The sequence below is a fragment of the Ranitomeya variabilis genome, chromosome 3 (genome assembly GCF_051348905.1).
Source record: "Ranitomeya variabilis isolate aRanVar5 chromosome 3, aRanVar5.hap1, whole genome shotgun sequence".
Lineage (NCBI taxonomy): Eukaryota > Metazoa > Chordata > Amphibia > Anura > Dendrobatidae > Ranitomeya > Ranitomeya variabilis.
In genome coordinates, this window is record NC_135234.1 from 200,788,496 (window position 1) to 200,813,277 (window position 24,782).

General features: G+C 44.9%; 1 protein-coding gene across 1 annotated transcript in view; it reads left to right on the plus strand.

Annotated features, from left to right (window-relative positions):
- Positions 1 to 329: 329 nt before the first annotated feature.
- The window catches only part of LOC143815610 (serine/threonine-protein kinase 38), a 74,445-nt gene continuing 49,992 nt past the window's right edge, over positions 330 to 24,782 (plus strand). The window contains exons 1-3 of the mRNA XM_077294992.1: positions 330 to 435; positions 19,973 to 20,109; positions 21,688 to 21,739. Of these exons, the coding sequence (XP_077151107.1) occupies positions 19,979 to 20,109; positions 21,688 to 21,739 (183 nt within the window). The 5' untranslated portion in view covers positions 330 to 435; positions 19,973 to 19,978. The remainder of the gene's footprint in view (positions 436 to 19,972; positions 20,110 to 21,687; positions 21,740 to 24,782) is intronic.

Below are 24,782 nucleotides of genomic sequence, written 5' to 3' on the forward strand. Positions count from 1 at the left end.
AGCAATGGAAATGGAGGACATGTAATAAGAGGTGAATTGTAAAGTTGCTCGTTTTTCCATGCACTTAGCAATTTCTGGACGGCCCAGGTACAGAGAAGAGTCACTTTCTAGCAGTCGGCCGCATGCAATCACTGGACAGACATGGCCGCAGAGGAGCCCTCAGCACAGAACAGGGAAAAGCGCCATTTTACTGTGCGGTGCTATTCAGGGCCTGACCACTAGGGGGCACTCCCAGTGGCGGGAAATAGGCACTAGTCAGCTCTACAGCAGAGTCTGTCACTGTAAGGACCAGGGCTGTACACAGAATGGAGGCTAGACACAACCTGAGTCTGGCCCCTCCCACACACGTGACTGGTCATGTGATCATGACATCATCAAAGGTCCTTCAGCTCAGTAGGAGACCGCATCTACGGTAACTTTTGAGAAGCTCGGCCGGTGAGTACAGGACTGGCATAGCCCTTGTAGGGTACGAGCCCCGATATTGGTGTGGTACCGGGGAGGCGCTGGGCTCATAGGACCGTGCGCGGGGGGAGGCGGGAAGTGAGCGGACACTACCAGGATGTGGAGCACTGGGTTTTTGTAGTCACCCTCTAGGACTAATGGTTTGTTCTAGAGCGACAAGGAGTTTGTGGTTGGACTGATTCAAAAAGCGATACGTGGGGAGGCTTAGAACTGTGAGTGGTATGCTGTGTACATAGGCAGCTGCGGGCAGGTCGCTGCTTGTACAGCCCGGGCACAGTCATCAGGACGGTCTGTGTTGTCACTGCTGCCCCTGGGAAGTATGTGTGTCTGTATCCGCACAGGAGTCATGCGCCACCTTCTGGCTGGGAGTTGTAGTGTCAGCACACCTGGAGGTCATAGGTCACTGTGCTGTCCTATCAGTGTCACTGTGCAGAGGTGTCATGTCAGGGGATGGCTCAGGCTGTGCACTGTGGGGTCTGCAGAGCCCGGGGGAGTAAGGCCGTATGTCACCCACTGGCCCCGGATGTGTGAAGCTCAGGGATCAGTGCTCTGCGGCCACACGTCACCTGTGCGGCCAGGAATCCCACCATCTCGATTCCTCCGGGGAATGTCGCCCTGTGTGTGTAAGGGTCTGTTCCCATGGAGTTTCTATAGGCGGCTGCGTTCTTTCTGTATGGAGACTTGGTGGGGGACGTTGGCGTCGGACCCCTGAAGGCAGTGACGAGTCTTTCTCTTCTTTCCACCAGACGTTTTCTAAATGTTTGCTGCTCATATCAAATGATTTATTTCTAAAACCCCCCAAACCTTGATTTCCCATAGATGTTAATAAGATGCGTTCAAAGTGGTTTTTTTTTTTTAAAACTGATTCCCAGAAAAAAATCCTCCAAACCCCCTTGTGTGCCTGTTCTAGGGGTCTGTGCACACGCTGGCGCAGAGATTGGCTGCAGGAAGAGTCTTTGGGATCATCGGCAGCTTTTTCAGGCGTTTCTGTGGCGGCTTTGGCCCGGGCACTTCTATTAAAGGGTTAAAAGTGTTTGGAAACCTTTAGCGAATAAAAGCAGTCGGACAGACTATCTGCACGAGGACTTTGTTTGTACATACAGTCATGGCCTGAAGTGTCGGCACCCTTGAAATTGTTCCAGAAAACGAAGTATTTCTCCCCCACCTTATTGCAGTTGTGCACGATTTGTTTTCCGTGTTTATTTCCTCTGTACTGGAACAACCCAAAAACTGAGGAAACAGATAACTTGTCCATAATGTCACAGTAAACTCCCAGCACGATCTGTACAAAGTTGTTGGCACCCCAATATGTTATCGGGTCGCACGTCCTTTGGAATAAACGTGCAATCAGTGGCTTCATCCACCTCAGGCTAGTTTCACACTAGCGTTAACTGCAATACGTCGCAAATGCGTCGTTTTGCCGAAAATACGCATCCAGCAAAAGTTCTTGCTGGATGCGTTTTTTCGTCATAGACTAACATTAGCGACGCATTGCCAAACGTCGCGTCCGTTTTGCGACGCTTGGGCGTGTGGTAGCGGACCGTCGGGAAAAAAAAACCTTACATGTAACGTTTTTTGCTCCCGACGGTCCGCTTTTTCCGACCGCGCATGCGCGGCCGGATCTCCGCCCCCACCTCCCCGCACTTCCCCGCACCTCACAATGGGGCAGCGGATGCGTGGGAAAAATGCATCCGCTGCCCCCGTTGTGCGGCGGGGACAACGCTAGCGTCGGGGACCTCGGCCCGACGCACGGCGACGGGCCAAGCCTGACGCTAGTGTGAAAGTAGCCTCAGCTGGAATTGTGGCCTCTTCTTCCCCGGGTCGCTCCTATTCGGAGGGCACCTTCTCCCCGCGGCAGCTGTAAGTTCTCCCCACAGGGGATCAGTGGGATTTACCTCGGGGCTCATTGCTGTCACTTCACAGCGCTCTCCATACTTAGGTGCAGATTGCCGCGCTTTTGATGCGTTTCCGCTGCAGATTTTGTGTCTTATTTATTTTTATTACCTGCCTAATTTCCGCTTCTAATGCAATTCTATGGGTGAATGCTGCATCGGAAACTTATCGCACCCTCCAGAGAAATTCTGAAGCCCGCACCGCAGGTCACTTTACACTGCATTAAAAAGAAGCACAGTGGGCAGGAGATCTCTATAAATCCCATCCACTTTGCTGGAAGTGTAAGACGCTGTGTTTTGACACAGAAAACAGTCAAAAACTCACCAACAGCTCATCGTAGGGACGTATCCTTAAGCTGTGTTCACACGTTGCGTTTTTGCTGCTTTTTTTTCTGCAGTAAAACCTGCCCTCTTGGCAGTAAGAAACTAGCTGCAAGAAAAGCAGGGGTTTTTTTTTGGGGGGGGGGGGGGTTGCTGCATTTTTATCATGTTACACTTGTCTGCTGATAAAGTTTAGTGCCAGAAAAATAAAATCTGATTCTATTTCTTCAGTTTTTGGCACAAAAAACTCAGCTACCTGCGTTTTTTCCCCACCCATTACTTTCAGTGGGTGAAAAAGTTGACAAAAGTGGCATGCTCCATTCTGCAAAACCCATGGCTTTGCACAAAATACTGAGGACAAAAAAGGCCAGCTGTGTGCATGAGATCTCTGAAATCTCCTAGACATAGCTGGTACTGCGAAACGCGGCTAAAATCAGCATAAAAAAAATGCACCAAAAGTGCAAAGTCTGAACATAGCCTTCCAGTTCCAGCAAAGTGGATGAGTCTCCTAAAAATCGCCTTCCCTTTTGTGTTTTCTCTGTTTCCCCATCCATGCTACACAGCCGGACTGCGGTGCGCCTTAGAACTTCACATGTGAATTTCTCTTGCGGGTGCGCTGAGTTTTGTGTGGATTTTTCCCATTAGATGTGCTAAATCCGTAGGTAAAAACACTCTGAGGCTATGTGCACACATTGCGGATTAGGCTTAGGAATTTCTGGTGTGGATTCTGCCTCTCCTGGCAGAAAACGCACCTGCAGTTTTTTTGTGCGTTTTTGCTGCGGTTTTCTTGCGGATTAGCTGCGTTTTTTACCCCTGCGGTTTTCTATAATGGAGTGGGTACAAAAATGAAGTGACATGCTTCTTCTTTTAAACCCTGAAAGGTTATGTGCACACGTTGTGGATTTTACTGTGGATTCGCAGCTGTTTTCCATGAGTTTACAGTACCATGTAAACCTATGGAAAACAAAATCCGCAGTGCACATGCTGCAGAAAAAAATGCGCGGAAATGTAGCGTTTATTCTGCAGCATGTTCATTCTTTGTGCGGATTCCGCAGCAGTTTCCCCTGCTCCATTATAGGATTCCGCAGGTGTAATCCTCCCAAAAACCGCATAAAATCTGCAGGTAAAATGCAGTGCTTTTTACCTTCGGTTTTCTCAAAACAGGTGCGGAATAATCTGCAAAGATTCCAACTACGTGTGCACATACCCAAAATGCATAGGATGTATCACAAATGACATACCAAAAACAGACAAAAACTTCTTACCCTGTGAGACACACTAGCCCGTTCCCTATGTTAAACAATTGCAATGTATCTGTAAACATTGGATGCTATACGGTTGATCGATATGGAGTTAAATTTTTTTATTTTTTTCTGCGCACCCATAAACTTGAATAGGTGACTCTCATCCAAAATACAAACAACGCTAGTGCATGCTACTTTTTTATTTTAATTTCAGGCAAACATTAGATCTGAGGGAAAAAAAATAATCTGAAGAGCCCCATTAAAGAGCATTTAGTGCTTTGAGATTTTTTTTTTTCTTTTTATGGACGGCACTAAGACCGAAAATGCGGTAGTATTACTGTAGCCTTAGGGTGTCGTTCACACATTGTGTTTTGTAATGCCCCAAAAGCCAAAGTGGTGGCGAGAAAATCACTGCGTACAATGCGCACATTTTTAAGCAAATTTTTGCAGCGTTTTTCACTCATTTATTTGAGCTTGTTAATTCTCTCAGCATTTTTGCTGTGCTTTTGACATGCTGCATCTTGTCAAAAACACAGCAGGAGTCAAAATACGTGCGTAAGAAAAAAAAAAATGCAACGTGTTCATTAGATTTCAGAATTCGCATTGATTTTTTTTTTTTTTTTTTTTTTTTTTTGGTGCTGTAAAACGCTGCTTATTTAAAAAAAAAAAAAAAAAAAGTAGGAAAATGCCACTTGTGTAGTTATTCCTAATTCCTACAGGGACTTCTTACAAAATTAGAATATCATCAAAAAGTTAATTTATTTCAGTTCTTCAATACAAAAAGTGAAATTTGTATATTAGTCATTACAAACAGTGATGTTTCAAGTGTTTATTTCTGTTAATGTTGATTATTATGGTTTACAGCCAATGAAAACCAAAATGTCATTATCTCAGTAAATTAGAATAATTAACAAAAAACCCTGCAAAGGCTTCCTAAGCGTTCAAAAAGGTCCCTTAGTCTGTTTCAGTAGGCTCCACGATCATGGGGAAGGCTGCTGACATGACAGATGTCCAGAAGGCAGTCACTGACGCACTCCAGAAGGAGGGTAAGCCACAAAAGGTCATTGCTAAAGAAGCTGGCTGTTCACAGAGTGCTGTACCCCAGCATATTAATGGAACGTTGAGTGGAAGGAAAGTGTGGTAGAAAAAGGTGCACAAGCAACTGGGATAACCGCAGCCTTGAAAGGATTGTTAAGAAAAGGCCATTCAAAAATGTGTGGGAAGATTCACAAGGAGTGGACTGCTGCTGGAGTCATTGCTTCAAGATCCACCACACAGACGTATCCAGGACATGGGCTACAAGTGTCAAGCCACTCGTGACCAATAGACAATGCCAGAAACATCTTACCTGTGCCAAGGAGAAAAAAACTGGACTGTTGCTCAGTGGTCCAAGGTGTTGTTTTCAGATGAAAATATATTTTGCATTTTATTTGGAAATCAAGGTCCCAGAGTCTGGAGAAAGAGTGGAGAAGCCACAATCCAAGAAGTTTATACAATCAGTGATGGTTTGGGAAGCCATGTCATCTGCTGGTGTAGGTCCACTGTGTTTTATCAAGACCAAAGTCAGCACCGCCGTCTACCAGGAAATTTTAGAGCATTTCATGATTCCCACTGCCGACAAGCTTTTTGGAGATGGAAATTTCATTCTCCAGCAGGACTTGGCACCTGTCCACACTGTCAAAAGCACCAATACCTGGTTTAAAAACAACAGTATCACTGTGAGTGATTGGCCAGCAAACTCGCCTGTCCTTAACCCCATAGAGAATCTGAGGTATTGTCAAGAGTAAGGCTAAGTTCACACGTGCATGTGGCTGGTCTGCGGATGGCTGCGTACATCCTCCCTTAAGCTCCGCATACGCTCCCCCTACTTCCTCATGCGTCCTGCGTACCTATCTTTAACATTGGGTACGCAGGGACATGCGTTGTATGCAGATGCGGCATTTTGACTTGCCCGCCGACCACATGGGAATGCAACTTTTTACGTTCCCGTGTAATCGGCGGGCACGTCAAAACGCCGCATCAGGTTACAACACATGTCCCTGCGTACCCAATGTTAAAGATGGGTACACAGGACGCATGCAGAAATAGGGGGAGCATAGGCGAAGCTTAAGGGAGGATGTACGCAGCCATCCGCAGACCAGCCACACGCAAGTGTGAACTTAGCCTTAGAAAGATGAGACACCAGACCCAACAATGCAGACAAGCTGAAGGCTGCTATCAAAGCAACCTGGGCTTCCATAACATCTCAGCAGTGCCACAGGCTGATCGCCTCCATGCCACATTGATGCAGTAATTAATGCCAAAGGACCCCCGACCAAGTATTGAGTTCATTTACTGAACATACCGTACATTTCAGTAGGCCAACATTTTGGATTTTAAAATCATTTTTGAAGCTGGTGTTATACAGTATTCTAATTTACTGATATAATGACTTTTGGGTTTTCATTGGCTGTAAGCCATAATCGTCAACATTAACAGAAATAAACACTTGAAATAGATCACTCTGTTTGTAATGACTCTCTATAGTGAGTTTCACTTTTTGTATTGAAGAACTGAAATAAATTAACTTTTTGATGATATTCTAATTTTGTGAGAATCGCCTATACATTGTTTCCATAACTTTCCCCTGTTGTTACAGCAGTCCTGCTTTCCACACTGTTTTTTTCCGCCATACAGGTTTTCTATCCATGCTTCTGTCTGAATGAAGTCCAGGTTTTCTCCACCTGCTAGAACACTAGCTTAGTAAGGACAGCAGCTATGGGCCTGCAACCGTCCGCACCTTGTCATGTAATAGTCCTAGAATGCCTCGGTAGCTCAGTTTTGTTTTCTTCAGACACGTTTTGTCAATATTTCTTGGGCGTGGGAACCATTGTTTGTGTAAAAACTCGTAAATGTTCGCCAAGGCCTGTTTATATGTAGCAATAGTCATTCCTTTCTTTTCCAGGCCCTGAAAATATATGTGCAAAGGTGTTGGGACACCAACACATTGCAAGAAGCAAAAACAGGAGCTTTTTGTCACTAGGTTTTTGCCACCTAATCTGAGAACAGCATAATGTAGGGACAAAGATTGTGATTCCAGTGATATCACTGTGTGACTTGCTGTAGTTTTGAAAAATCACAGCTTTATCATCAGGAGATTATCACTATAGTACTAGTAAATATGCTGCCATGTAGTCCTCCCATATTCATGAGCTATAACCCACCACTGATTGGCAGCTTTCTCCCTGTATTGCCGGTATTCTTGCCTGTCTCCACTCCCTCCCCCAGCTAGGATGCTGACTAACTCACTGCCATGACCGCTCGTCTGCTCCTCCTTCCTCCACTTCCTCTCTCCAGGGTCTGTGCATGTCTGGAAGAGCTCCTGGCAGTGCTCTTATGACACAAGCATGTGTGCTTCCTGTTTCTTATAGACAGTGCGCACTCTCCTAAAGTGTCCCCAGTCAATAGCTGAGAGACACTTGCTACTTAAGGCACCTCCACCTGCTGAGAGGTGCCTGAGTAACGTTTGTGCAAAGTCTACTATATAATTGTCTAAGGGGTACTTCCGTCTTTCTGTCTGTCTGTCACGGATATTCATTGGTCGCGGCCTCTGTCTGTCATGGAATCCAAGTCGCTGATTGGTCTCGCCAGCTGCCTGTCATGGCTACCGCGACCAATCAGCGACGGCCACAGTCCGATTAGTCCCTCCCTACTCCCCTGCAGTCAGTGCCCGGAGCCCGCTCCATACTCCCCGCAGTCACCACTCACACAGGGTTGATGCCAGCAGTAACGGACCGCGTTATGCTGCGGGTAACTCACTCCTTTACCGCCGCTATTAACCCTGTGTGACCAAGTTTTTACTATTGATGCTGCCTATGCAGCGTCAATAGTAAAAACATCTAATGTTAAAAAAAACAAAAAATCATTATATACTCACCTTCCGCCGCCTTTCCCGCTCCTCGCAACGCTCCGGTGACCGCTCCATGCAAGTGGCAGGTTCCGGTGGCAAGGATGGTATGCGAGAAGGACCTACCATGATGTCACGGTCATGTGACCAAGACGTCATCACAGGTCCTGCGCGCCTGCGCGAGAAGGACCTGCCATGACGTCACGGTCATGTGACCGCGACGTCATCACACCCTGGGACCAGAAGCTGCCGCCTGCACCGCACACAGGCGACGGAACTACAAGGGGCCCTCGGAAGGTGAGTATATGTTTTTTTTATTTTTTAACCCGTGACATACGTGGCTGGGCAATATACTACGTGACTGGCCAATATGCTACGTGGCTGTGCAATATACTACGTAGCTCTGTGCTGTATACTACGTGGCTGGGCAATATACTACATGGCTGGGCAATATACTATGTCACTGGGCAATATACTACGTGGGCTGTGCAATATACTACATGGACATGCATATTCTAGAATACCCGATGCGTTAGAATCGGGCCACCATCTAGTTAGTTTATACTAGCCTGCCTGCTCTTAGGTCCCCTTTTCCTCTTAGTTTAATGTGCATTCTGCTGACATTCTTGCCCTGCGTGCTATCCAGAAACTGCACAGTCTGAACTAGTTCGAGTATCAGACCAGAATCTGCACAGTGTGATTCCCACATTGTGGCCGTCCTATGTTCCAGTCCTGCTACTGGCCGGTCCCGCTTCCCTGTCCCCTTTGGGGGGTACTTGCCACAGCTCCGTAGGTCCGTCCTGGAGTAGCACCTGGTTTGCACCTGGGGCCTAGTCTAACCCCACTACCAGGGGCTCTAGCGAAGGTGTTCACTTACTTACACCCCTCTAGGCTCTCCCCGGAGCGTGGCACAGTGGTTTCACAACCACGTGCGTTACACTGCCTATGCACAGAATATGCAGAAAGCTGCCAATCCATATTGTGGGTGAGGTTATACAGGGCTCCGCATTCAGACCAGTGCTACATCTGCTGCACATAAACAGATAACACTTTTTTTTTTTTTTCTTCACTGCGCTGCTTGCTGCGTATGTAAGGCCGGCCTCACACTAGCGAGTTTTACGAACGTATGAGCGCATAAACTACGTCCGTAAAATACGCATAACACACGGCCCAATGATTCCCTATGTCCCAGCTCCTATCAGCCGTATTTTACTGATCCGTATTATACGGTCTTGTACGGCCGTACAAAATCGCAGCATGCTGCGTTTGTCACCGTGTTGTGCAAAAAAATTGCCAATGAAAGTCTATGGGGGCGAGAAAAATACGGATTACACACGGACCAGCAGTGTGACCTGCAAGAAATACGCATCGGTGTTAGAGAGAAAAGCCGGTAATTCAATTGCCGGCTTTTCATTTCTCCTTCCCAAACCCGACATGATATGAAACATGGTTTACATACAGTAAACCATCTCATATCCCTTTTTTTTTTTTGCATATTCCACACTACTAATGTTAGTAGTGTGTATGTGCAAAATTTGGGCGCTGTAGCTGCTAAAATAAAGGGTTAAATTGCAGAAAAAATTGGCGTGGGCTCCCGCGCAATTTTCTCCGCCAGAGTGGTAAAGCCAGTGACTGAGGGCAGATATTAATAGCCTAGAGAGGGTCCATGGTTATTGGGCCCCCCCTGGCTACAAACATCTGCCCCCAGCCACCCCAGAAAAGACACATCTGTAAAGATGCGCCTATTCTGGCACTTGGCCACTCTCTTCCCACTCCCGTGTAGCGGTGGGATATGGGGTAATGAAGGGTTAATGTCACCTTGCTATTGTAAGGTGACATTAAGCCAGATTAATAATGGAGAGGCGTCAATTATGACACCTATCCATTATTAATCCAATAGTACTAAATGGTTAATAAAACACACACATGATTACAAAGTATTTTAATGAAATAAAGACACATGTTGTTGTAATATTTTATTATTCTCTTAATCCAGCTGAAGACCAACGTCCTGAAACAAAGTTAAAAAAACAAACAACAATATTCCATACCTTCCGTCGTTATGTCCCACGATGTAAATCCATCTGAAGGGGTTAAATCATTTTACAGCCAGGAGCTGTGCTAATGCACTCACTCGTTCCTGTAAACCCCGGGTACTGAAAGGAAAGCTGGGTGATCTGTAGTTACCTTGAGTCACGGTGAGGTGCCCTCTGCTGGATGTTCTCATGAACTGGAGCCTTGGAAAAGTTCCCACGCTCGAGTTCATATAAGGACATCCAGCAGAGGGCGCCTCACCGCAACTCAAGATAACTACAGGTCACCCAGCTTTCCTTTCAGTACCCGGGGTTTACAGGCAGGAGCGAGTGCATTAGCACAGCTCCTGACTGTAAAATGATTTAACCCCTTCAGATGGATTTACATTGTGGGACATAACAACGGAAGGTATGGAATATTGTTGTTTGTTTTTTTAACTTTGTTACAGAACGATGGTCTTCAGGTGGATTAAGAGTCTAATAAAATATTACAACACCCTGTGTCTTTATTTCATTAAAATACTTTGTAATCATGTGTGTGTGTTTTATTAACCATTTAGTACTATTGGATTAATAATGGATAGGTGTCATAATTGACGCCTCTCCATTATTAATCTGGCTTAATGTCACCTTACAATAGCAAGGTGACATTAACCCTTCATTACCCCATATCCCACCGCTACATGGGAGTGGGAAGAGAGTGGCCAAGTGCCAGAATAGGCGCATCTTCCAGAAACAGCTTTGTTTTGAACAGCTGACATGTGCCCGCAGTAGGCGTGGGCAGAATTGCGATCCACCCGCACCTACTAACTAGATAAATGTCGCTGTCAAACTCTGACAGTGGCATTTAACGCGTGCTTCTGGCCATCGGGCCGGGAATATGCGCACCACTGGCCCCGTCACGTGATCGGGGGGGTCATCGGTTCGTCGGCATAGCAACCAGAAGTCTCCTGGAGACCTCTATGGTTGTTGATGCCAGATTTCTATGAGCGTTACCCTGTGGTCGGCACTTATAGCAATGCTGTAATTCTACTACATAGAGGCGATCTGAGCATCGCCTCTATGTAGCAGAGCCAATCAAGTTGTGGCAGCTTCTAGCCTCCCATTGAGGCTATTGAAACATGCCAAAACTTAAAGAAAAATGGTTTTAAAAATATAAAAAAAAATTATATAAGTTTAAATCACCCCCTCTTCGCCACATTAAAAATAAAACAAAAAAAATCAAACCTACACATATTTGGTATCGCTGCATTCAGAATCGCCCGATCTATCAATAAAAAAGGATTAACCTAATGGCTAAATGGCGTAGCGAGCAAAAAAAAAAAATCGAAACTCCATAATTACGGTACCTTTTTTTGGTCGCGAGACATTGCATTAAAATGCAATAACGGGCGATCAAAAGAATGTATCTGCACAAAAGTGGTATCATTAAAAACGTCAGCTCGACACACAAAAAATAAGCCCTCACCCAACCCAAGATCACAAAAAATAGAGACGCTACGAGTAATGGAAAATGGCGCAATTTTTTTTTTTGTTGTTGTTATTAGCAAACTTTGGAATTTTTTTTTCACCACTTAGATAAAAAAAAAAAGAACCTAGACATGTTTGGTGTCTATAAACTCGCATTGACCTTGAGAATCATAATGACAGGTCAGTTTTCGCATTTAGTGAACCTCGCCAAAAAGCCAAGCAAAAAAACAAGTGTGGTATTTCACTTTTTTTGCAATTTCACTGCACTTGGAATTTTTTTCTCATTTTCTAGTACACGCCATGCTAAAACCAATGGTGTCTTTCAAAAGTACAACTCGTCACACAAAAAATAAGCCCTCACATGGCCATATTGATGGAAAAATCAAAAAGTTATGGCTCTGTGAAGGAGGGGAGCAAAAAACAAAAACGCAAAACCGAAAAAAAGCTCCGAGGGTTAAGGCCATGTGCATACGCTGCAGATTCCGCTGTGGAATTTTCCGCAGCGGATTTGATAAATCCGCAGTGAAAAACCGCTGCGGTTTTTACTTTGGATTTATCGCGGTTTTTAGTGTGGTTTCCTCTGCGGGTTATCACCTGCGGCCCGCAGCGGAATCCGCACAAACAATTGACATGCTGCGGAATATAAACCGCTGCGTTTCCGTGCGTTTTTTTCCCCAGCATGTGCACTGCGGATTTCGTTTCCCATAGGTTTACATTGTACTGTAAACTCGTGGGAAACCGCTGCGGACACGCTGCGGTTCCGCAGCGAAATCCACATTGTGTGCACATACCCTAAGGGGTTAAAGAGGCTTTTTGTAGATTTACATTTTTAGGAGAGCATTGCATGGCCTAAAAGTCTTTCTACTGATTTGACATCCTCCATAAGGAGAAACGTTACCCCTTATACACCCTGTCAGAGGCCTCTCATCTAGCTACATCAGACCTCTGGCTTGGCACTCCCTGAAACGCTTGCCTTTAGTACCTTTGCATCCTGTTCACACTTCATGCTCCTAACAGCGATTTCACATCCATGCGGTAGAGGAACTCCATCTTCTTTGAGATAGGGGAACCCTATTACAAAATATGCTACACTGGCTCTGTTAGGCCGGGTTTCACATCTTGTTTTATTCATACGTCAGTAGCTGTGTTACATCTGATTTGGACGTATTCACTGACATGGCCTTTCACTTTAATGAAACGTACGGAGTCGCTTTTGTGCTCTGTCAGACGTTGTTTTCAGCAGTGTTCTACTTTTTGAGGCACAAAAATGCAGTTGACCACGTTCTGATGCCCACCTCAAATTTATGGACACTGTGCTCTGTCGGACATTTTTTTTTTTTTTTTTTTTTTTCCGACTTGAGGGTAAAATGTGATGTGAAGGTAGCTTTAGAGCAATGCTATAGTGGAGAATGCCTCCCCTATCTGATGGGGCATGGTATGAGTCATTTATTTTTTTTCTGTTTTCCTGGTAGATTTGTACAGAAGCTGACCTTCAGTCATGTTCAAACCAGAATCATAATTTTGTTTTTTATAAGAATCTGTGATTGTAATGCATCAATCTATTAAGATGCATTTTTTATTCTTTGTCAGATTAGCCAGGTTTCCATCAGGAAATTTTTAATTTTTTTTGCTATATGCAATACTGCAGTATACTCTGCTTATTTAGGCCATCAAAAAGCAACTGAAGCCTGAGGAAAGAAAAATGACTAAGGCTCTGTTCACATCTGCTTTAGTACTGCCAGATCCCTGTAGTGGCTTTCTGACCCTACTGACCATAATGGGCTCTGACAGGCCTCCGACGTGGCGATGGACTTTATAATACAGCATCCTAACAGGTTCTAGGGAGTATTATTAGGTGCAAGTAGACAGCTATTTTATGATGGATTACGGCTTCGTTTCAAGGTGTCCGATTCCTTCTTGTGCTGACTTTTCACACAAGTCTGGCTATGTGGCCACCTAAACATGGTGTCTTATCTAGTTAGACCTGCTCCTGCGTTGTTAGTACTGAGTGGGTTTCTTTTTGCAATGACTAACTGAGGTAAGGCTGAGCCACGGTGCAAGCATTTACTTCAGCCATGGCCGCCCTGTATGGAATGTGTTATGGGCTCTTGGGTGCTAGTACTGAGGTGGTGTCTGTCAGTGAATGGAGGTTTCTTTTTAGTGCGCCTGTCTAGACGCATGCACTTAGATGACAGGGGTAAGGAATGTGGGAGGGTCATGGTTGAATATTGTATATAAGCAGGGCCCAGGCGTTCTCGTTCAGCTCCTGGAAAGGCTTCATACACACAGTCATATAACACCTCTGTGCCAGTGCTGTGTTGTGCAGCGTTACCTCACGCTGTGGTTCCCAGCTCTGTCTTTTTGACATGGTGGTGCTGGTCGATCATAGCTGTAATTTGCCTGCATTTTAGCAACCCACACGCCCAACCTGAAGTGTGCCTGACTTGGACCCTAGAACTAGTTGTGAGCTGTAGGAGGGTTCCAGGTTTTGTAGTAGCAATGAAGACCCTTAAATACTGTTTACTATCAGGGCTGTGGAGTCAGTCATGGAGTTGGTGTCCATTGTGGTGGTCTGTATAAAATGGACTCCGACCCCTAAAATATGTAATAAATTGGGTACATTAGTGCAGTGCATTATGTGCTGAATACTTCATATTAATTTGGGGAAGTTATGAACTGTCCTATAAATGTCTGTTTTGTTCCTGATCTGAGGATCTCGGCTCCTCGTAGAGATGAATCTGTGCTGCACTTTATGTACATGCTCAGTAGGAGGCAGTGCTGTGGGGTCGGAGTGTGAGATTTGGCTCACTGACTCCGCAGCCCTTGTTACTATGTGACCCTCTACATGGCGGTGTTTGCGGTTTTTTGATCAGTTGGGTTTGCTCGTCAATGGAGACTTACCAGAAATGAAATAATATATAGGTGTCGCCTTTTCGCTCATGTTGCATTTAGTGATGAGCGAGTATACTCGTTGCTTGAGATTTCCCGAGCACGCTCGGGGGTCTCCGAGTATTTAAGTGCTCAGAGATTTAGTTTTTGTTGACGCAGCTGCATGATTTACAGCTACTAGCCAGCATAAGTACATGTGGGGGTTGCCTGGAATCCCCACATCTAATCAAGCTGGCTAACAGATGTAAATCATGCAGCTGCGGCGCTGAAAACTAAATCTCCGAGCACTAAAAATTACTCGGAGGACACCCGAGCGTGCTCGGGAAATCTCGAGTAGCAAGTATACTCGCTCATCACGAGTTGAATTTGCACAGGCCGGCGAATAACAATGGTGACAGAACATTCGCTAACGTGATGCTTTTGTCCCCATTTAGTATCCTATTATTGGCAGCACCTTACATTGTCAATAACAATGATTTCTCTTTTTCCCAGCATTAACACACCAATCACATGACAACCAAGCAATTTGATTGTTTGGATGATAGCAGCAATACTTGTAAGGGCTGATAATCAGGAATCTGTATTTGTAGGATAATCTGCTTGCCTAGATGTACCGTTCCACCCGTGCTCCAGAATACAGATTATTAGTCTGAGGCTGTACCAGTGAAAGATTGATATAAGCAACTTCTGTCCACCTAATTAGCCTAGTTGCTCTGATGCAGATGACAGGTCAGGTAAGGTTCACAGATTCCGTCATAAATTCCATCAAAGGTTAAAGGAACAAGTAATTAGATTGATACTGCTCGAACCACGGGCAGCATGAATCCTAGCCTAGCTGTGTGATTGCCTCCCCGTCTGTCCTTCTCTGAAATGCTGCAGCGTTTGAGAAAACCTAGTTTGAAAATTTGACCACTGACTATAGGGAGAGACCTGACCAGTCTGCTGTGGCCCCCAGCCAACTTCTATTCTCTCCCGTTGATTAACAGGTCTCTCCAACATGGGAAGACACTGGTTAGTCATTTGGAGTGGGGAAAAAATCAACTTGGGGTCCAAAAGGACTATTCAGATCTCTCCCCTATTGCCCAGGTTTCTCACTTGCTTTTCAAACTATTAGGGATGAGCGAATAGCTTTGGATAACTCCTTATCCAAATAGCTAGAGCACTTACCAAGTAGCTGCCTCGGGAACCTGGAGTGCTCCCGATAATCAGCTGTTCCCTGTCAGAACACATGCATGGAGAGCCTGTATATTGTGACTGTCACACAGGCGCGACACGTGCAGCTCGGACACCGAACAGCTGATTATCGGGAGCGCTCCAGGTATCCGGGTTCCCGAGGCAGCTATTCGGTAAGTGCTATAGGTATTCAGATAAGGAGTTATCCAAAGCTATTCGCTCATCTCTACAAACTGTTTTCTCTGAAACGCCACAGCATATGTCCGAGAAAGGGAGTCATACAGCCAGTCTCCTATTCATGCAGCCTGTGTTTAGGGCTGCATGACCCTAATACAGGTTCCCTTTAAAGAGAACCTTTCATTGGATTTTTTTATTTAAACTGATTAAATCCTCCAATTGGCGCTACTCCTCTGATTGATTCTGGAATGGTTTATCTTTTTCTTCTGTGCCCATTAATGCCAAAGTTATAAAAGATAAAGATACACATTTTCCCTTCAGCCAAATGGGTGTATACCACAGAACTCCTCTGTGGGCGTTTGCTTTTCCTGCTGCGACGTTGGCCAATCAAAGCACACGTCTATGGAGAGGTTTTGTGGTACACACCCAGTTTGTTAAAGGGAAAATTTGCATCTTTATTCCTGGGAGGCATAACTTTAGAATGGAGGAACGGCAAAGAAAACTGTTCCTTTTAATTCCAGTACGGCTGATTTTTATTTTTTTATTTTTTTATTTTTTTTTTTTTTCTGGATTCCTGCTGATATTTAATGTTCTTTTCATCTTTATGCTTGTGCTTCCTAAAAATAAACCCTGCATTACTCAGCTTCCCATGCTCCTGCACCGTCAGTCTGCTGCTACTTCCAGTGATTGTTTACAGGCTAGTTAGATATGACTATCCAGTGCGTTCTACGCTGAGTCTCTTTCACAATGTCAGCCAATGGAGCCTCGTTCTGACTCCCCATAGGCTTATGTTGTAAAACCAACTTCTGGGTCAGGCCCCGCTCTGAGAGAGGACAGTCTGCAGAACAGTGACGGCACTGGACACCAGAGAGCAGTGGTAGGTGAGTATATTAACATTACATGCACATATACACACATCTAAAGAGGTTTTCCACTACTTTTTAGCATTGATGATCTATCCTAATGTCTGATCGGTGGTGGTTCAAAACCCAGCACCCCAGCCGATCAGCTGTTCACTGTGACGGCTGGGTGAAAATGCTCAGTTCCGGATGTGTCGATCAGACGTTGATGACCTATCCAAAGGATAGGTCATAAATACTAAAGAAGTGACCAACCTCTTCAGTAAAAAAAAACAACTAAAATTAGATGGTTGTGCTTCTTTAAGTGTAGAAAGGGGATGTTATAGAAGAACAGAAGAATGTCTATTCCTGGCTCTAACCGCTCCAGCGCAAGCTGTTGCGGTGGTCTCCTCTGGGACATTGAATGATTGCCCCCAATTCTCCCATCATCTGGCTCCTGAGACTTGTAATCTCCTACAGTGATAATGTGATTTTAACAGGACATTATTATTATTATTATTATACATTTTTATAGCACCATTTATTCCATGGCGCTTTACATGTGAAAATAGGGAAAATATAGACAAGTACAATAAACATGAGTAAAAAAACAAGGTACTAACAGGTACAGAAGGAGGGAGGACCCTGCCCGCGAGGGCTCAGTCTGCAGGGGATGGGTGAGGATACACTAGGAGAGGGTAGATCTGGTTGTGCGGTGCGGCGGTTCAGTAGGTTGACGATCACTGCAGGCTGTAGGCTTGTCGAAAGAGGCGAGTCTTCACGTTCTTTTTGAAGGTTTCTATGGTAGGCAAGAGTCTGATGTGTTGGTGTGGAGGGTTCCAGAGTCTGGGGGAAGCACGGGAGAAGTCTTGGATGCGGTTATGGGAAGAAGAGATGAAGGGAGTAGAGAAGGAGATCTTGTGGGGACCAAAGGTTGCGTGTATGTACAGTGCCTACAAGTAGTATTCAACCCCCTGCAGATTTAGCAGGTTTACACATTTGGAATTAACTTGGCATTGTGACATTTGGACTGTAGATCAGCCTGGAAGTGTGAAATGCACTGCAGCAAAAAAGAATGTTATTTCTTTGTTTATTTTTTTTTTTAAATTGTGAAAAGTTTTTTCAGAGGGTCATTTATTATTCAACCCCTCAACCCCCCAGAATTCTGTTTGGTTCCCCTAAAGTATTAAGAAGTAGTTCAGGCACAAAGAACAATGAGCTTCACATGTTTGGATTAATTATCTCTTTTTCCAGCCTTTTCTGACTATTTAAGACCCTCCCCAAACTTGTGAACAGCACTCAAACATGGTCAACATGGGAAAGACAAAGGAGCATTCCAAGGCCATCAGAGACAAGATCGTGGAGGGTCACAAGGCTGGCAAGGGGTACAAAACCCTTTCCAAGGAGTTGGGCCTACCTGTCTCCACTGTTGGGAGCATCATCCGGAAGTGGAAGGCTTATGGAACTACTGTTAGCCTTCCATGGCCTGGACAGCCTTTGAAAGTTTCCTCCCGTGCCGAGGCCAGGCTTGTCCGAAGAGTCAAGGCTAACCCAAGGACAACAAGGAAGGAGCTCCGGGAACATCTCATGGCAGTGGGGACATTGGTTTCAGTCAATACCATAAGTAACGTACTCCACCGCAATGGTCTCCGTTCCAGACGAGCCCGTAAGGTACCTTTACTTTCAAAGCGTCATGTCAAGTCTCGTCTACAGTTTGCTCATGATCACTTGGAGGACTCTGAGACTGACTGGTTCAAGGTTCTCTGGTCTGATGAGACCAAGATCGAGATCTTTGGTGCCAACCACACACGTGACGTTTGGAGACTGGATGGCACTGCATACGACCCCAAGAATACCATCCCTACAGTCAAGCATGGTGGTGGCAGCATCATGCTGTGGGGCTGTTTCTCAGCCAAGGGGCCTGGCCATCTGGTCCGCATCCATGGGAAGATGGATAGCACGGCCTACCTGGAGATTTTGGCCAAGAACCTCCGCTCCTCCATCAAGGATCTTAAGATGGGTCATCATTTCATCTTCCAACAAGACAACGACCCAAAACACACAGCTAAGAAAACCAAGGCCTGGTTCAAGAGGCAAAAAATCAAGGTGTTGCAGTGGCCTAGTCAGTCTCCTGACCTTAACCCAAGTGAAAACTTGTGGAAGGAGCTCAAGATTAGTCCACATGAGACACCCAAAGAACCTAGATAACTTGGAGAAGATCTGCATGGAGGAGTGGGCCAAGATAACTCCAGAGACCTGTGCCGGCCTGATCAGGTCTTATAAAAGACGATTATTAGCTGTAATTGCAAACAAAGGTTATTCCACAAAATATTAAACCTAGGGGTTGAATAATAATTGACCCACACTTTTATGTTTAAAATTTATAAAAATTTATCTGAGCAACAAAACTTTTTGGTTTGTAAGATTTATGCATCTGTTAATAAATCCTGCTCTTGTTTGAAGTTTGAAGGCTCTAACTTATTTGCATCTTATTAAACCTGCTGAATCTGCAGGGGGTTGAATACTACTTGTAGGCACTGTAAGTACCAGGAGACCATGTCACAGATGTATGGAGGAGACAGGTTGTGGATGGCTTTTGTACTGCAGCCTCTGGATGATAGGAAGCCAGTGAAGGGCTTGGCATAGGGGAGAGGTTGGGGAATAGCGGGGAGACAAGTAGATTAGTCGCGCAGCAGAGTGTAGGATGCATTGGAGTGGTGCCAGAGAGTAGGAGGTTGCCGTAAGGGTGTGCGCTAGTGTTTTTGTGGTTTTGTTGTCAAGGAATGCACGGATCCGGGAAATATTTTTGAGTTTGAGACTGCAAGAGGAAGTAAGGGCTTGGATATGTGGCTTGAAAGAGAGGGCAGAGTCGAGGATCACCCCCATGGCACCAAGCATGCGGGACTGGGGAAAGTGAGCAGCCGTTGACACTGATGCATCATCCGATGCACTTTAATTTCTCACCAGTATGAACTTTATTCTGCATGCTGCTTATCTGGGCGGTGTATAGCGTTATTTATCTGGGCGCTGTATTTCCTATATATCAGGGGTGTCAAACTGCATTCCTCAAGGGCTGCAAACAGGTCATGTTTTCAGGATTTCCTTGTATTGCACAGGTGATCATTTAATCACCTGCACAGAATGATTCCAGCACCTTGTGCAATGAGAAGGAAATCTTGAAAACACGCATGGTTTGAGGCCCTCGAGGAATGCAGTTTGACACCCCTGCTTATATATACCATATAGGTTATGTAGAAGAAATGATTTGGCCTTGTCTGTTCATGTTGTGGCTATAGCTAAAGCAAAAATGGCTGACTTTTCTCCACTGCATATTTATGTATCGATCGGTTACAACAGTGGATACATCTGACACTGGGTCACACACGTCCTTCGGCAGAAGATACTTGTCCTGCATCTTGTAATTACTGTTACCAAAATACAGCCACATTCCCGTACATGAGAAATGTGTTGAGCAACTCTGAGAATGTGGCAACATCGTGTTCAGTTTTCTTTCTTCTCAGCCGGTGACTATTTTAAATCTAACCTAAAGAAAAATCTAATTTCCGACCATATTTCTCCTCTACAGGTAGACATGGCTATGACTGAGCAGACTCCTTGTTTTCCAATGAGCAACCACACAAAGGAACGTGTTACCATGACCAAGATGACGCTGGAAAACTTCTACAGTAACCTCATTACCCAACATGAAGAGCGAGAGCTAAGGTATTTGGAGGGTCATATAAACATTAGCCTGAATCCCCATATAATCAGTGAAGAATACAACATGCCTTACAGGGAAAGTGTCACGTGAACATTGGGCCCTATTCATTAAGGCCGGCATTATCCACCTCAATCTTAATCAAGGGGAGTAGTGGCGCCTAATTCACTAAGAGGCGCATACTGGCGTAAGTAATGCCACTAATATAGCTTAACATTTGAAGAATTTGTCTTGTGGGCATCACCAAGCCCTGTTCTGCTCACATTTGCGCGTCTGGCCAGGACTGGCATGTTTGTGTAATATCAAGCTTTTCAAAGATTTTGTGACTTTTCAAAAGTGTTTTACGTCAGAAATGTGTTGAAAACGCCGATGAATTGGGGCTATGGTGTCTGGTCTGCAGTCAGCATGTGATGATGACGGAGGTATTGAGCAGAGTGATGTTCAGGATTTTGGGAAAATATTAATTGTACTTTGAGCTTTTCAGCTAAATCCCTTCTTTAAATGGTTAGGAGTCCAGTGGGCAGTCCTAGTCAGAGATTGACCATCATGCACTGAAGGTTATCAATCCCTTTATGGGACCACCCACTGGACTCCTAACCATAGAATGAGCAGGGATTTTTAGAATTAAATGCTAAATCCTCTCCCACCTAACGTTATCACTATGTGCTGTTCCTTTTGCTCTATAATGTATTACCTGTGGTTCAGTGTTGCACTTTGCCCGTTTAATACACGTTGTAATTGAACCTCACGAAACCTGTACATGTTTGGTCTTCATGTAATCAAAACAGTGAACATTTAATTCATGGTGATCAATAAACTGTATGAATAAAAATGCACAATTGTTTTATTTTTTTCTGCATTTAACCTATAATAAAACTTAAAAAAACAAAACATTGCCACGTATGCTGGTGTTTAGTTAAAAATAAAGGTATACCTGTCATAGCCATATATGTGAGAAGGTGAAGAGAAACAAAACACATTTCACCAGTAAGAACATTAAATGACTGGTCCAATACCTATAATGCCCTCAATGGATATCTATCTTTAAGCCCTATACACTTCTGCTTTAGTAATTAATTTCGGGGAAAGGTGATGGGGATGTGAACGCATCTTTAGTGGGCACTCTGTCACTGGTTTTGAGAACGCCGTCTCTTTCTCTGAAATGAATCATCTTCAGGGGGTGGCGATAGAAGTAGGGTGAGTGACAGCAGTGCCTCTGTCCTCAATTGAATCGTCATCAATGGACGTCACTAATGTCACTCATCCTGCTTCTATCACTGCAGATTGCGTGCCTATATCTGGCAAGTGCATGCAAGTACAGTTTTATATGCCCCATTAACGCATGCTTGAAAAATATGCAGATTTAATAATGGAAGGTTTGCTTAAAACTCATATGCATTCAGTGCAGAACAGCAACCCATGAAAATCCACAGTGGATTCACTGTTTGCAAAGGGATTTTTGCCATTCATACCATGTCTGCCATTAGTTGTCTGCACAAGCCGCTTCTGTGTAGATTACTATGTCTGGTTAATCATGTGAATTCTGTGCAGCATTTTTACATCACTCTTGCTTCTGATTTTAGACAGAAGAGACTGGAGAAAGTCATGGAGGAAGAAGGCCTCCGAGATGAAGAGGTAAAGAGAACAGTATAGCTACAGTACTTACCTGAATGAATTATGGATGACCGACTGTGAATGTAGTGACCGTATCTCATTAGTTAGGGGTGATAAAATCTGTATCCAAGAAACAGTGACCTGCATGTTAATAATAATAATAATAATTTTTATTTATATAGCGCCAACATATTCCGCAGCTCTTTACAACTTATAGAGGGGACTTGTACAGACAATAGACATTACAGCATAACAGAAATCACAGTTCAAAACAGATACCAGTAGGAATGAGGGCCCTGCTCGCAAGCTTACAACCTATGAGGAAAAGGGGAGACACGAGAGGTGTATGGTAACAATTGCTTTAGTTATTTGGACCAGCCATAGTGTAAGGCTCGGGTGTTCATGTAAAGCTGCATGAACCAGTTAACAGCCTAAGTATGTAGCAGTACAGACACAGAGTGCTATTAACTGCATAAAGTGTATGAGAACACGATGCGAGGAACCTGATTATGTTTTGGGGTTTTTTTTTGTTTTTTTTTTAATAGGCCACACAGGGATAGTTAGGTTAATGCGTTGAGGCGGCAGGCCAGTCTGAACAAATGCGTTTTTAGGGCACGCTTAAAACTGTGGGGATTGGGGATTAATCGTGTTAACCTGGGTAGTGCATTCCAAAGAATCGGCGCAGCACGTGTAAAGTCTTGGAGACGGGAGTGGGAGGTTCTGATTATTGAGGATGCTAACCTGAGGTCATTAGCGGAGCGGAGGGCATGGGTAGGGTGGTAGACTGAGACCAGAGAGGAGATGTAGGGTGGTGCTGAGCCATGGAGTGCTTTGTGGATGAGGGTAGTAGTTTTGTACTGGATTCTGGAGTGGATGGGTAGCCAGTGTAATGACTGGCACAAGGTAGAGGCATCGGTGTAACGGTTGGTGAGGAATATGATCCAGGCAGCAGCATTCAGGACAGATTGGAGCGGGGAGAGTTTGGTAAGAGGGAGGCCGATTAGTAGAGAGTTACAATAGTCCAGACGAGAATGAATAAGTGAAACAGTAAGAGTTTTTGCAGTGTCGAAAGTAAGAAAAGGGCGAATTCTAGAAATGTTTTTGAGATGCAGATAAGAATAGCGAGCCAATGATCGGATGTGGGGGGTGAATGAAAGCTCGGAAACAAGGATGACCCCAAGGCAGCGGGCATGTTGCTTTGGAGTAATGATGGAACCGCACACAGAGATGGCAATGTCAGGCAAAGGTAGGTTAGTAGAGGGAGAGAACACGAGGAGTTCAGTTTTTTGACAGGTTCAGTTTCAGATAGAGGGAGGACATGATGTTAGAGACAGCGGTAAGACAATCACTGGTGTTTTCTAAGAAGGTCGGCGTGAAAGCAGGAGAAGAGGTGTATAATTGGGTGTCATCAGCATAGAGATGGTACTGGAAACCAAATCTACTGATTGTTTGTCCAATAGGGGCAGTATACAAAGAGAAGAGGAAGGGGCCTAGGACTGATCCTTGAGGAACCTCAACAGTAAGGGGAAGGTGAGAGGAGGAGGAACCAGCAAAACATACAGTGAAGGATCGGTCAGAGAGATAGGAGGAGAACCAAGAGAGAACGGTGTCCGTGATGCCGATGGAGCGGAGCATAGTGAGGAGGAGCTGATGATCCACAGTGTCGAATGCTGCGGAGAGATCCAAGAGAATTAGCATGGAGTAGTGACCATTAGATTTAGCTGTTAGTAGGTCATTAGAGACTTTAGTGAGGGCAGTTTCAGTAGAGTGTAAAGAGCGGAAGCCAGATTGAAGAGGGTCGAGAAGAGCGTTATCTGAGAGATAGCGGGTAAGACGGGAGTGGACCAGGCATTCGAGGAGTTTAGAGGTGAAGGGAAGATTAGAGACAGGTCTATAATTAGCGGCACAATTTTGGTCGAGGGAGGGTTTTTTAAGTAATGGATGTATGATGGCATGCTTAAATGAGGAGGGAAAAATACCGGAAGTGAGGGAAAGGTTGAATATTTTTGTTAGGTGAGAGGTGACAGCCGGGGAAAGGGACTGGAGGAGATGTGACGGAATGGGGTCACTGGTGCAAGTGGTCGGGCGAGAAGATGCAAGGAGCCTGCTTACTTCTTCTTCTGTAACTGGTTCAAAGTCAGAGAGTGAACTAGATGCAGTGGGGGAGGGAGGACAGTGCATGGTATGAAGGGATTGGGAGATGATTTCCTGTCGAATGTGGTCAATTTTTTCTTTGAAGTAATTGGCCAGATCGTCAGCGCGGAGATCTGTGGTTGGGGCCTGCTCTCTTGGGTTGAGTAGAGACTGGAAAGTGTCGAAGAGCTGTTTAGGGTTATTGGACAGCGAGGTGATGAGGGTGTTGAAATAGGTTTGTTTGGAGAGGTGAAGGGCAGAGTTGTATGTTTTTAGCATGAACTTATAATGGATGAAATCTTCGGGTGATTAGATTTTCTCCACAGACGTTCGGCGCACCTGGAGCACCGCTGCAGGAAACGTGTTTGCAGCGTGTGCCACGGTTGTCGCCGTCTGTGTCGAGTTGTTCTATGTATAGGAGGTGCAGCTTCATCCAGGGCACTTTGCAGGGTTTCATTGTAATGCTTCAGAGCAGAATCAGGACATGAGATGGAGAAGATTGGGGCCAATGAGGACTGCAAGTTCTTCATAAGTTTCTGGGTGTTAATGGCCTGTATGTTTCTATAAGTGTGGAAAGTGGGGGTGACCTGAGCGGGATGGCAGTTCTTGATAGAGAATGAAAGAAGGTTGTGGTCAGAGAGCGGGAGAGGGGAGTTTATGAAATCATCCAGTGAGCAAAGCCGGGAGAAGACCAAGTCAAGGGAGCATGTTAAAGGGATCTTCTCACCGTTGTCACCATATTCACCTTTTATGTTGCCTGTCTGTGTCATCAAAGCTTTTGTCATTCTTGTTCTTTTAAGCAGACCTATAAATCCGGTATTCAGACCTCCGTTGTAGGCAATCCCTGCTCTGTCGCACACTTCTTTCTACCATACATTAGGTAAACTGGCTAGAAGTATTGAAGTGAGCATGGCTACAGCATCAGACTACA